The 14,756-nt window shown below is 35.5% G+C and overlaps 1 protein-coding gene across 1 annotated transcript in view; it reads left to right on the forward strand.

Moving 5' to 3' along the window:
- LOC128638853 (kazrin-like) overlaps window positions 1–4,818 on the forward strand; it is a 504,435-nt gene extending 499,617 nt beyond the window's left edge. Inside the window, exon 9 of the mRNA XM_053690987.1 lies at window positions 2,774–4,818. Within this exon, the coding sequence (XP_053546962.1) occupies window positions 2,774–2,941 (168 nt within the window). The 3' untranslated portion in view covers window positions 2,942–4,818. The remainder of the gene's footprint in view (window positions 1–2,773) is intronic.
- The last annotated feature ends 9,938 nt before the right edge of the window (window positions 4,819–14,756 follow it).

Raw genomic sequence — 14,756 nt, forward strand, 5'->3', positions numbered from 1 at the left:
AGTTGTGGACTCTCCCTGCCTTATGGAAGGAAAACATAATTTAAGCTTACCAGATAAATTCCTTTCCTTCCTGGCAGGGAGAGTCCACCACCCCGCCCGTAATTTATTTTTTTGATGGGTGGCTCCCTTTTTATATTTCTTCTCGCGCCTTTTAGACCCTGATGTTTCTCCTACTTTTCCTTGTTCCCTCGGCAGAATGACTGGGGGATAAGGGAAGTGGGAGAGATATTTAAGCCTTTGTCTGGGGTGTCTTTGGCTTTTCCTGGTGGCCAGGTATTGTATTTCCCAACAGTAAGGAATGAATCATGGACTCTCCCTGCCAGGAAGGAAAGGAATTTATCTGGTAAGCATAAATTGTTTTTCACACCGCCTATTGCATCTCTTTACTTTTTATTGTTAGGAAATAATTAGAAAAATGATTTAATACATCATTTTAAGACTAACAAACACAACAAAAACGTGCTTCCTTGGTGTAGGGCTAAAAAATGTTCACATATAGGGTTGTCCCTTAAAAAAGTAAATTAAAATAACTTTTTAAAGCTTCATTGGACTCGCGTTTCTCTGTTCCATGTAAAAAGAAAAACAAAAAAAAAACTTTAAAGTGTTATTTCTTGTTGTATGAAAATGGATGTTCTTGTGATGAATAAACCAACTAAGCGAGCAGTAGAGTCCACATTTGTACATACTGGCATATTTCCTGTTTGACATTTAAATTTAAACACCTTATGTTACTATGCACCATAAGCATCTGCTCTCCCAGCTTCTCTTTTTCTTAAACACATAGTAAACTGCTTTGTTCTCTTACTTATGTTACCAATGACTTGTTATACCAGCTATATAGTCATTTTTTGGGGATTTGAAATAGATTGTTTTGCTCATTGCATCCATTACTCATTGTTTTTAAGAACATGTCCATTAAAATGGGCTGAGCCAACAGGAAGAGCAGATCTTAGAGCATCATCTTATTTCTTTTTATAAACAAATCTGTTATTTAAATGCTTATTTTAGGTTTTCCATTGGCAAAACCAGCTATTTCAAAGGCAAAAATAAACCTAAGGAACATTAGCGAGTACCTTTATTACTCTGTGTTCTCAATGGGATTGTTATACCAGCTACAAAGGGGAACAATTACAGTACACTGTCCTGTTATGGGACAGCTGCTAACATGCACACTTATAGTAACTCACCATTTTGGGGGGGGAATATGCAGGAGTATGATACAGTTTGGGAGAGTTGGGCAATATAGTAGCATCCTAGGCAGCTTCCCTTGGCTGGTCTTAATTTTCTGTGACGAATTTTATGTCCGAACACCTAGTATTTGGTGATGTGTTAGTAGTGATGTTGAGGTTATATCACTATTTGGTTTTACTTGTAACTAAGGGACTAAACCGTTGTGTGTTTGACAACCAAGGGGTTAAATTATTGGTTAGTTACAGGTAACCCTGGTGTTAAATATACATGTATGCTTAAAGGGACAGTCTAGTCAAAATTAAACTTTCATGATTCAGATAGAGCATGCAATTTTAAACGTTCCAATTTACTTTTATCATGAAATGTTCCTTTTTTCTCTTGGTATTCTTTGTTGAAATCTAAACCTAGGTAGGCTCATGCTAATTTCTAAGCCCCTGAAGGCCGCCTGTTATCTCAGTGCATTTGACAGTTGTTGCTAAACGGAGCTAGTTCACGTGTGCCATATAGATTACATTATGCTCACTCCCGTGGAGTTACCTAGGAGTCAGCATTGATTGGCTGAAATGCAAGTCTTTCAAAAGAGCTGAAATAAGGGGGCAGTCTTTCGAGGCTTAGATATGAGTTAATAAAGAGATTATCTTATTATTAAACAATACCAATTCTGGAGTTGACAGTTCCTTTAAGAATCTGTCTTTGATTTTCTACAAACTTGTTAAAGGGACAGTCTACTCCAGAATTGTAATTGTTTAAAAAGATAGGTAATTCCTTTATTACCCATTCCCCAGTTTTGCATAACCAACACGGTTATATTAATAAACTTTTAACCTCTGTGATTACCTTGTATCTAAGCCTCTGCAGACAGCCTCCTTATCTCAATGCTTTTGACACACGCATTTTAGTCAATCAGTCCTGATTCCTAGGTATCTCCACGGGCATGAGCACAATGGTATCTATATCGCACACGTGAACGAACGCCCTCTAGCTGTGAAAAACTGTCTGCATATGAGCCTACCTAGATTTAGCTTTCAACTAAGAATACCAAGAGAACAAAGCAAATTTGATGATACAAGTAAATTGGAGAGTTGTTTAAAATTGCCCTATCTGAATCATGAAAGTTTAATTTTGACTAGACTGTCCCTTTTTAATGATACTAATAACAATAGAAACCCTGTTACACCATCACAATACTAAAATTCTTTGGAGAAAAAGTTGTGTGTCTATCCAAGATGCTTTAACATACAACCCAACCAACACAAAGTTTTGTTTATTTATATTTATTTTAAGAACAAATAATCATAAATACACACAAACTGGTTTTAAAATGATATAAAAAACTGATAAATCATTTGATAAAATATTTTTCCATTTTCTTTACATCTGAGTGCCCCGTTTTTTATTATTTTAGGGCAGACAATGTTCCCAGCTAGGGAACCTGTCAACCTATGTTTGTGTTGAGCGGACAGTCGTTTCAAGATTTAAAAAAAAAAAACTTATAGGGTTAGTGTGATTTTCAAAATGTATGTAACTTTAATTTTTTTTTTCACAGTATTCATTTTATTCCCTGTCCTTTCTCCCAATACAGTCTTTAGAAGATCTTGAAGACCAAAAGCGTAAGAAGAAAAAGGAGAAGATGGGCTTTGGATCCATTTCAAGAGTGTTTGCAAGGGGAAAACAGCGAAAATCTTTAGACCCTGGCCTTTTTGATGGTACCACACCGGACTATTACATAGAGGAGGATGCAGACTGGTGATTGGTTGTAGCATCTGCTTACTCTGTACATATACTTGTGAAAGGGCGTATGTGCCCGTTTTATCAAACCATGGAACAATTGAGCCTTTTTTTGTGTTTGCATCGCCAATTCTGTAATTGCTGTAAATATTAGAGAAAGATGTGTGTGAACCTGTTACTTGTCTTTATAGCAATGTAGTTGTATTGTAAATTTGTCTTTTTATTTTATCTTTTTTTTTTTTATTATTATTATTATTATTATTATAGGGGGAAAGTTTGTTTTTTTTTTCTCTAAGAAACTTGAAAATCTGATGTGTATTTGTAAATAACAAAATGTGCACTTTGTGCTTGTAGTGTCTGTCTTAAAAAGCTGTTTTCTTGAGCCCTTTGTGTGATGCATTCTGTATTTGATATGTTTCAAGCTGTTTTGAGTGACGATATCCTGTTCAAGGGGTGTGCCAGCGCTTTGTAAAAAAAATAAAATATATATATATAGATATATATAGATAAATATATATACTAAATCTTTATTCAGGAATTCTAAATTGTATTCCTGGATGAAGTATTACCTTTAATGCCTGCCAGACAGAAACTTTTTTTTTTTTTTTTGTATTTTTAATTTATTTGCATACATGCACAAAGTTGTTATATCTAAATTATAAAGTAAATGTTGAAGTTATATTTTCCTAAAGGATGAAGGGTATGTTTATATCATTGTGTTCTCTAGAGCTGCTGCCTCGCCCGGTTCTTTAATGTAGGTTATATATGGTGGACTCAAATACAAATGCAGCGGAACCAAATTAACTTTATTAACAAAAACCTGTGTCAATATTCACTTGGTCGTGTCTTCCACTATTCAACTTATACCATATCCACAGTATTTATGAACTAGTAACTTATGTTTTGTGGATTGTTAGGAATCAGTATATCTAAATGCTTACTAATGAACATTTTTAACTATTTTGTTGCCAAGTGGCTACAAAATTCATCACATGATGTTTTAACCTTATAACAAATCTTTTAAACTGTTTGCAGTCCATAATTCAGCCATGACCTGATAATGAATTAGGGAAGGTTGTATATATTTTTAACAATGTAAATAATAACCTGGATATATATATATATATATCAAAGTTAACAGTTGCAAAAAAAATGTAATCTTGGGTACCTTTTCTTCTGCAATTTCCATTAAAATGCAGCAATGTTTGGTCATGCAGAGTAGACTGGCAGTGGCATAAAAAGATCTTTTATTTGGGCATTTTTTTAATCAAAGTACTCTCTGTGCAAGTGACTGTAAGTCTAGCTTTTTCAGACAGCTGGGGTTGCAAGTAGCCAGCTCTGTGCTTCTCAGTTTCGACTAATGTGGTACATAAATGCTGCAGTACAATTTGCTTTATCCTTAAAATACTGAATGTCAAAATCTGAAACTGTAAATGAACATTTGATAATGTAGATGGTATTTTTTTTTCTCAGTTTAGTGTACCCTATTTAAAGGGATATTTAGTCTTAAACATCTAAATGTTTTTTCTTGTTAACATGAATATTTTCACTGGCAAACAGTGGCTTAACAACTCAACTGCATTTTAAAGGGATTAGTCTGATGACAAAAAAAAGGCATATTTGCTTTTTCATAGTCAGACAAATGTTTTTTAAAGCTTTTTTTTTTTCTTGTGTTTTATTTTTTTATAAAAAGCTCATTGTTATTTAGTACTTTTCATTACATGCTAGGAAATAATTCTAAAAAATTACTAAGATGGTCTATTTATGAGAACGATAATAAGTAGTTTAATTGATTGGTAACACTAGTTTTAATAATTATGCCCACACATGTGTGGATGGATTCTAAAGGCATGGAGGCAAATACAAAAAAAATAAAATAAAGCTTATTTTAAAATAAAAGTGTGTTTTTTGTTTATTTAGCACTGCAAGAGACATAAAGTGCACAATAAGCTGTACAACGCGTGCCTTTATATTGTTATGGTATCCTATTCAGAAACTGGTGGGTATAAAGTTGTTTATAGCTACTTCAAAGCAGCAATCGTCTTTTAAAGTGACAGTAAACATGTTTGGGGTTGTAATGCAAAATGCTTAATTATTCACAGTAAAGCAACTTATCAATGCACTCATTATTTTTGTCCCCTTCTGCAAATCTGTAACCTGAAAATTTGCATTTTTTCCTGTTTTGAAAACTGAAAGAGCACATGGCAGATATCACAAGCCTAACCTTGCCTCAAACTATTTGGCCAAATGTATATGGACACCCCTACTAATTATTGAGTTCAGGTTTAATGGTAAAATCTCCACAGACAAACTTTAGCAGTATGAGTACTGAAGAATCCAATGACTTTAAACATGGCACTGCCACAAGTCAGTTTGTGAAATGTCTGCCCTGGTCAACTTTAATTACTATTATTGTGAATTGAAAGTTTCTAGGAGCAACAGCCCAGCCACAAAGTGTTAGACCATGCAAACTTACAGGGAGGTTGCCAAGTGCCAAAGTGTGTGGTGCATAAAAATCACCTTTCATCTGTTGCATCATTCACTAGATAGTTCCAACCTGCCTCTGGAAACCAAGTAACTGTAGACGAGCCTCACAGCAACCTGAGCAATGCCAAATGTCGGCTGGAGTGGTGCAATTCATGCCACCAACGGACTCTAGAGAAGTGGAAATGTGTCCTCTGGAGTGATAACTCACTCTTCACTATCTGGTGGAAGAGTCTGGATGTGACGTTTGCCAGGAGAATGTTACCTAATGCAATGCAAAGTTTTGTGGAAGAGGGATAATGGTGTGTGGATGTTTTTCAGGGTTGAGCCAAGTCCTTTAGTTTCTAGTAAAGGGTCATCTTAATGCTACATGGTACAAAGACATTTTAGACAAATGGGTGCTTTCAGCTTTATAACAGCAGTTTGCGGAAGGCCAATTCCTGTTCCATAGAACAGGAAATAAAAAGGGCGACTCCTAGTGCAGATCAGTTTGGCTTTATAGGTATCAGTAGTTACCCAACTATCCCAGGGTACTCACATTTGTTGAAGCACCAAATGGTGCATAAAGCGCCTACTGGACTATTAAAAGTGGCCCAGTGCACTTATCAACACCAAAGTCCGCAATGAATATTCCCAAAGGGTCTCCAGTAGTCAGCAATGGTAGGTAAAAAAAGGACTGACAAAAAGTGATAATCGTAAAAGTTGAAATTTATATAAAAAGGTTAAAAAATATGCAATATATGGTATATAAAATAACTATTTCAACGCGTTTCTCTGCGTCCTCTGTGCCGTTTCCTCAGGCATATAATTCTAACAGCACTTTGAGTCTAAGATATACAGTCAACCTACCAATCGTAAACAAGTAACCTCCCCCCTATATGCAGGTGTCTAATTGTCAACACGACATATCACCAAACATAATGTCCAAAACAATGTGATATCCTACCCCTTCAAACAAACATCTGATCAAACAACCCCGCATATAACAAAACATTATTTTTAAAGGAAAAAATAGAATAAAACATTGTCTGCACAATAAATACTTACAAAAGTATCCCATACATAATGAATCTGACACATTTAAAAACAATCGCCGATCATGAGTTGATATGCTATATACAATATAACAATTGTTTTAAAACATGTTATGTGTAGTAAAGCCGTGATCACATATTAATCGCATATAGAAACATATCAATTAGAAACATTGTAACCACTAACCCATATTACAATGTTTATAACAAATCTATTTGGAAGCGTGATAGGAGTGTCCATGTAGCTTGCCCATCCGGGCTAATGACAACGTTGCGTATCAAACCAATCAGATTGAAATCAATAGTAAGCCAATAGTGTCTCTTACTGCCGACAAAAAGAAATCCGTATGAACGAGCCACATAGAATTCCCATATAATAATGAACCAATGTAAACAAATCAAGTTACGGAAATTATAAAAAAGATAAACAAACAATGTAACACTCAAATAGTAAAGGAAATATCTATGAACATCACAATATCTTATAAATTTTTAGTGTAAAATTCAAATTAGTACGTAAAAGTGTCATACAATCATATATAATAAACCCGTTAATTCCATATATGTATGCAAAATAAAAAATAGTAGATAATGTGATATATTAAATTAATGCTAAAAATAATGAATGTGATATATAGGATAAACTAATACTACCCTAAAAAGTTGATCTCCATATATGTGTATACATTTAATAGTGATGAAAAAAATGTCTAATTATATACATAATATAATTAGGAATAGGATAGAGTGAGCCTATTAAAAATGTGGATAATATAAAAGTATAAATGAATACTAGTTTTTGATGCGAGAAATACTAAAATATAATGTGTATCCTAATAAAATAAATATCTGCCTAAAAAAAGTGTAGATTGATCATTAATGCTATATAAAAGTGAACTAATAAGTGTGTGGATATCACAAATTCGTAATAATAGATATTGATAAAGTACCCTAATGGAATACAAGGTGTGATACTAATGTTATGATACATGTAAATAATTAATAAAAAGATGAAAAGAATAAAAAAGGGGGTATATATATATAGATACAAAAAAGTGTGAACATAATTAGTGTATAAGTGATGTGAATAGCTGAATGGATACAAGTAGAAAATAAAGTAAATAAGGATACATAATATACTCTAATATGAATTCTAATCTATATTCATATGCAATACATATGTCAGAGTACACCATAAGGGTGAAAATGTTATGAATAACCTAAATAAAATAATGTATGTAGAATACTCATAAATTAATGCTTCTGTAATAGGTAACGACCTCTAACTATATGTCCATCTAAAGCACCTAACCCAATATTAGATGATAGTTGATAGATTTTAGAAAGCCCCCGTGTCAACTACTTCATTGAGACCATCTGGATACAAATCTATATATCCAGTATGTCTCTCGCTGACATTCTATTATTGTTCAAAACAATTTATAGAGGTATTATTTTCATTTGACAAGGTCCAATCCCATGTACCTGGGTATGGTGTCTTGAGGTGCTATATTTATTGGTACCTCTTTAAATGTTTCTAAGGTGTTCAGACCATCGCTGACGTACCTTCCTACATTAAATGTATACACATAGATGGAGATAAACTTTTTAGGGTAGTATTAGTTTATCCTATATATCACATTCATTATTTTTATTTTTAGCATTAGTTTATTTAATATATCACATTATCTACTATTTTTTATTTTGCATACATATATAGAATTAACGGGTTTATTATATATGATTGTATGACACTTTTACTTACTAATTTGAATTTTACACTAAAATTTTATAATAAGATATTGTGATGTTCATAGATATTTCATTTACTATTTGAGTATTACATTGTTTAACATTTTTATAATTTCCGTAACTTCATTTGTTTACATTGGTTCATTATTATATGGGAATTCTATGGGGCTCGTTCATACTTTTTGTCGGCAGTAAGAGACACTATTGGCTTACTATTGATTTCAATCTGATTGGTTTGATATGTGACGTTGTCATTAGCCCGGATGGGCAAGCTACATGGACACTCCTATCACGCTTCCAAATAGATTTGTTATAAACATCGTAATATGGGTTAGGGGTTACAATGTTTCTAATTGATATGTCTCTATATGCATTTAATATGTGATCACGGCTTTACTACACATAACATGTTTTAAAACAATTGTTATATTGTATATAGCATATCAACTCATGATCGGAGATTGTTTTTAAATGTGTCAGATTCATTATGTATGGGATACTTTTGTATGTATTTATTGTGCAGACAATGTTTTATTCTATTTTTTTCCTTTAAAAATATGTTCTGTTATATGCCGGGTTATTTGATCAGATGTTTGTTTGCAGGGGGAGGATATCACATTGTTTTTGACATTGTTTGGTGATATTTCGTGTTGACAATTAGACACCTGCATATAGGGGTGAGGTTACTTGTTTACGATTGGTAGGTTGACTCTATATCTTAGACTCAAAGTGCTGTTAGAATTATATGCCTGAGGAAACGGCACAGAGGACGCAGAGAAACGCGTTGCAATATAGTTATTTTATATACCATATATTGTATATTTTTAAACCTTCTTTTTATATAAATTTCAACTTTTACGATTAGCACTTTTTGTCAGTCCTTTTTTTTACCTACCATTGCTGACTACTGGAGACCCTTTGGGAATATTCATTGCGGACTTTGGTGTTAAGTGCACTGGGCCACTTTTAATAGTCCAGTAGGCGCTTTATGCACCATTTGGTGCTTCAACAAATGTGAGTACCCTGGGATAGTTGGGTAACTACCGATACCTATAAAGCCAAACTGATCTGCACTAGGAATCGCCCTTTTTATTTCCTGTTCTATAGATCATTGAATACCTCTTTTGGTTCAAGAAGGAGCAGCCCTTGTTGATGCAGAGTTTACTGAGACACTGAAAGTTCTCAGACCGTTTACCTAGGCATTATCTTTGCCTCTATATATTATGAGTGCCCATCATATATTTGTTGTACCTGTTCTGGATTTTCCATACTGGCTACACAATTTCTGTTCAGAATGACTGTTCTCCTGTGCACAAAGCAAGTCCCATGAAGACGGTTTAACAAGTTTGTTGTGGAGGCACTCAACCAAACTGAACACCTTTTTAGTTTTTCACAACTAAATGTGTGTGCCATATTGATAAAATTGTGCTCACGCCGTGGAGTTACCTAGGAGTCAGCACTGATTGGCTAAAATGTAAGTGTCAAAAGAACTGAAGTAAGGGGGCAGTCTGCAGAGGCTTAGATATAAGATTATCACATAGTTAAAAAGTATATTAATGTAACAGTGTTGGTTATGCAAAACTGGGGAATAGGTAATAAAGGGATTATCTATCTTTTTAAACAAAAAACATTCTTGTGTACATTCTTGTGTAGACTGTCCCTTTTAATGCCAAGGTTATGGTGACCACAAATCTTGTCTCTACTAGGATCATCATTCCAGTTCTGCAAGATCTTCTTAAAATAACTAGAGGTTTTCATCTACAAAAGGTAAGAGTACCTGCCATTCTTCCTCAGACTCCTTTGTTTTGAAGATCTATCTCCTCCTCTCACAAGAGTGGTACAGTACAAAGGATTTAAAATGATGGGATCTAAGGCCTAGATTTGGAGTTTGGCGTTAGCCGTGAAAACCAGGGTTAGAGGCTCCTAACGCTGGTTTTAGGCTACCTCCGGTATTTGGAGTCACTCAAAAAAGGGTCTAACGCTCACTTTTCAGCCATGACTTTTCCATACCGCAGATCCCCTTACGTCAATTGCGTATCCTATCTTTTCAATGGGATGTTTCTAACTCCGGTATTTAGAGTCGTGTCTGAAGTGAGCGTTAGAACTCTAACGACAAAACTCCAGCCGCAGGAAAAAAGTCAGTAGTTAAGAGCTTTCTGGGCTAACGCCGGTTTATAAAGCTCTTAACTACTGTACTCTAAAGTACACCAACACCCATAAACTACCTATGTACCCCTAAACCGAGGTCCCCCCACATCGCCGCAACTAGATTAAAAAATTTTAACCCCTAATCTGCCGACCGCCAACTACGTTATCCTTATGTACCCCTAATCTGCTGCCCCTAACACCGCCGACCCCTATATTATATTTATTAACCCCTAATCTGCCCCCCACAATGTCGCCGCCAGCTACCTACACTTATTAACCCCTAATCTGCCGACCGCAAAGCGCCGCCACCTACGTTATCCTTATGTACCCCTAATCTGCTGCCCCTAACACCGCCGACCCCTATATTATATTTATTAACCCCTAATCTGCCCCCCTCAAAGTCGCCTCCACTTATTAACCCCTAATCGGCCGAGCGGACCGCACCGCTACTATAATAAAGTTATTAACCCCTAATCCACCTCACTAACCCTATAATAAATAGTATTAACCCCTAATCTGCCCTCCCTAACATCGCCGACACCTAACTTCAATTATTAACCCCTAATCTGCCGACCGGAGCTCACCGCTATTCTAATAAATGTATTAACCCCTAAAGCTAAGTCTAACCCTAACACTAACACCCCCCTAAGTTAAATATAATTTTAATCTAACGAAATTAACTCTTATTAAATAAATTATTCCTATTTAAAGCTAAATACTTACCTGTAAAATAAATCCTAATATAGCTACAATATAAATTATAATTACATTGTAGCTATTTTAGGATTAATATTTATTTTACAGGCAACTTTGTAATTATTTTAACCAGGTACAATAGCTATTAAATAGTTAAGAACTATTTAATAGTTACCTAGTTAAAATAATTACAAAATTACCTGTAAAATAAATCCTAACCTAAGTTACAATTAAACCGAACACTATACTATCATTAAATTAATTAAATAAAATACCTACAATTACCTACAATTAAACCTAACACTACACTATCAATACATTAATTAAATACAATATCTACAAATAACTACAATGAAATAAACTAACTAAAGTACAAAAAATAAAAAAGAACTAAGTTACAAAAAATAAAAAAATATCTACAAACATAAGAAAAATATTACAACAATTTTAAACTAATTACACCTACTCTAAGCCCCCTAATAAAACAACAAAGCCCCCCAAAATAAAAAATGCCCTATTCTAAATTACTAAAGTTAAAAGCTCTTTTACCTTACCAGCCCTGAACAGGGCCCTTTGCGGGGCATGCCCCAAGAAGTTCAGCTCTTTTGCCTGTAAAAAAAAACATACAATACCCCCCCCCAACATTACCACCCACATACCCCTAATCTAACCCAAACCCCACTTAAATAAACCTAACACTAAGCCCCTGAAGATCTTCCTACCTTATCTTCACCATACCAGGTTCACCGATCCGTCCTGAAGAGCTCCTCCGATGTCCTGATCCAAGCCCAAGCGGGGGGCTGAAGATGTCCATGATCCGGTAGAAGTCTTCATCCAAGCGGGGCAGAAGAGGTCTTCCATCCGATTGAAGTCTTCATCCAAGCGGGGCAGAAGAGGTCTTCCATCCGATTGAAGTCTTCATCCAGGCGGCATCTTCTATCGACATCCATCTGGAGCGGAGCGGCAGCATCCTGAAGACCTCCGACGCGGAACATCCATCCTGGCCGACGACTGAACGACGAATGACAGCCAATCGGAATTAAGGTAGGAAAAATCTGATTGGCTGATTGAATCAGCCAATCAGGTTTAGCTCGCATTCTATTGGCTGATCGGAACAGCCAATAGAAGGCAAGCTCAATCTGATTGGCTGATTGGATCAGCCAATCGGATTGAACTTGATTCTGATTGGCTGATTCCATCAGCCAATCAGAATATTCCTACCTTAATTCCGATTGGCTGATAGAATCCCCACACCCACAAATCAGTTTTACAAACTTTGCCTCCTATGGAGGTGGTGAAGTAAGTTTGTGCTAGATTCTACGTTGATATGCGCTCCGCAGCAGGTTGGAGCCCGGTTTTCCTCTCAGCGTGCAGTGAATGTCAGAGGGATGTGAGGAGAGTATTGCCTGTTTGAATTCAATGATCTCCTTCTACGGGGTCTATTTCATAGGTTCTCTGTTATCGGTCGTAGAGATTCATCTCTTACCTCCCTTTTCAGATCGACGATATACTCTTATATATATACCATTACCTCTGCTGATTTTCGTTTCAGTACTGGTTTGGCTTTCTACAACATGTAGATGAGTGTCCTGGGGTAAGTAAGTCTTATTTTCTGTGACACTCTAAGCTATGGTTGGGCACTTTTTCTAAAGTTCTAAATATATGTATTCAAACATTTATTTGCCTTGACTCAGGATGTTCAACATTTCCTTATTTCAGACAGTCAGTTTCATATTTGGGATAATGCATTTGAATATATCATTTTTATCTTACCTTAAAATTTGACTTCCCTGTGGGCTGTTAGGCTCGCGGGGGCTGAAAATGCTTCATTTTATTGCGTCATTCTTGGCGCGGACTTTCTTGGCGTGAAAAAAAAATTCTGTTTCCGGCGTCATACGTGTCGCCGGAAGTTGCGTCATTTTTGACGTTTTCGCGCCAAAAATGTCGGCGTTCCGGATGTGGCGTCATTTTTGGCGCTAATAGCATTTAGGCGCCAAATAATGTGGGCGTCATTTTTGTCTCCACTTTATTTAAGTCTCGTTATTTTTTGCTTCTGGTTGCTAGAAGCTTGTTCACTGGCATTTTTTCCCATTCCTGAAACTGTCATTTAAGGAATTTGATCAATTTTGCTTTATATGTTGTTTTTTCTATTACATATTGCAAGATGTCCCACGTTGCAACTGAGTCAGAAGATACTACTGGAAAATCGCTGCCTGGTGCTGGAACTACCAAAGCTATGTGTATCTGCTGTAAACTTTTGGTAGTTGTTCCTCCAGCTGTTGTTTGTATTAAATGTCATGACAAACTTGTTAATGCAGAAAATATTTCCTTTAGTAAAGTACCATTACCTGTTGCAGTTCCATCAACATCTAATGTTCAGAGTGTTCCTGATAACATAAGAGATTTTGTTTCTGAATCCATTAAGAAGGCTATGTCTGTTATTCCTCCTTCTGGTAAACATAAAAAGTCTTTTAAAACTTCTCTTTATACTGATGAATTTTTAAATGAACATCATCATTCTGATTCTAATGATTCTTCTGATACAGAGGATGATGCTGATAAATGGTCATATTTATTTAAAATGGAATTTATCCGTTCTTTACTTAAAGAAGTCCTAATTGCATTAGAAATTGAGGATTCTGGTCCTCTTGATACTAAATCTAAACGTTTAGACAAGGTCTTTAAATCTCCTGTGGTTATTCCAGAAGTTTTTCCTGTTCCTGGTGCTATTTCTGAAGTAATTTCCAGAGAATGGAATAATTTGGGTAATTCATTTACTCCTTCTAAACGTTTTAAGCAATTATATCCTGTACCGTCCGACAGATTAGAGTTTTGGGACAAAATCCCTAAAGTTGATGGGGCTATTTCTACCCTTGCTAAACGTACTACTATTCCTACGGCAGATGGTACTTCCTTTAAGGATCCTTTAGATAGGAAAATTGAATCCTTTCTAAGAAAAGCTTATCTGTGTTCAGGTAATCTTCTTAGACCTGCTATATCATTGGCTGATGTTGCTGCAGCTTCAACTTTTTGGTTGGAAACTTTAGCGCAACAAGTAACAGATCATGATTCTCATAATATTATTATTCTTCTTCAACATGCTAATAATTTTATCTGTGATGCCATTTTTGATATTATCAGAGTTGATGTCAGGTTTGTCTCTAGCTATTTTAGCTAGAAGAGCTTTATGGCTTAAAACTTGGAATGCTGATATGTCTTCTAAATCGACTCTACTTTCCCTTTCTTTCCAGGGTAATAAATTATTTGGTTCTCAGTTGGATTCTATTATCTCAACTGTTACTGGTGGGAAAGGAACTTTTTTACCACAGGATAAAAAATCTAAGGGTAAAAACAGGGCTAATAATCGTTTTCGTTCCTTTCGTTTCAACAAAGAACAAAAGCCTGATCCTTCATCCTCAGGAGCAGTTTCAGTTTGGAAACCATCTCCAGTCTGGAATAAATCCAAGCCTTCTAGAAAAGCAAAGCCAGCTTCTAAGTCCACATGAAGGTGCGGCCCTCATTCCAGCCCAGCTGGTAGGGGGCAGATTACGTTTTTTCAAAGAACTTTGGATCAATTCTGTTCACAATCTTTGGATTCAGAACATTGTTTCAGAAGGGTACAGAATTGGTTTCAAGATAAGACCTCCTGCAAAGAGATTTTTTCTTTCCCGTGTCCCAGTAAACCCAGTGAAAGCTCAAGCATTTCTGAAATGTGTTTCAGAT

Source organism: Bombina bombina, chromosome 8 (genome assembly GCF_027579735.1).
Source record: "Bombina bombina isolate aBomBom1 chromosome 8, aBomBom1.pri, whole genome shotgun sequence".
NCBI classification, from domain to species: Eukaryota; Metazoa; Chordata; class Amphibia; order Anura; family Bombinatoridae; genus Bombina; species Bombina bombina.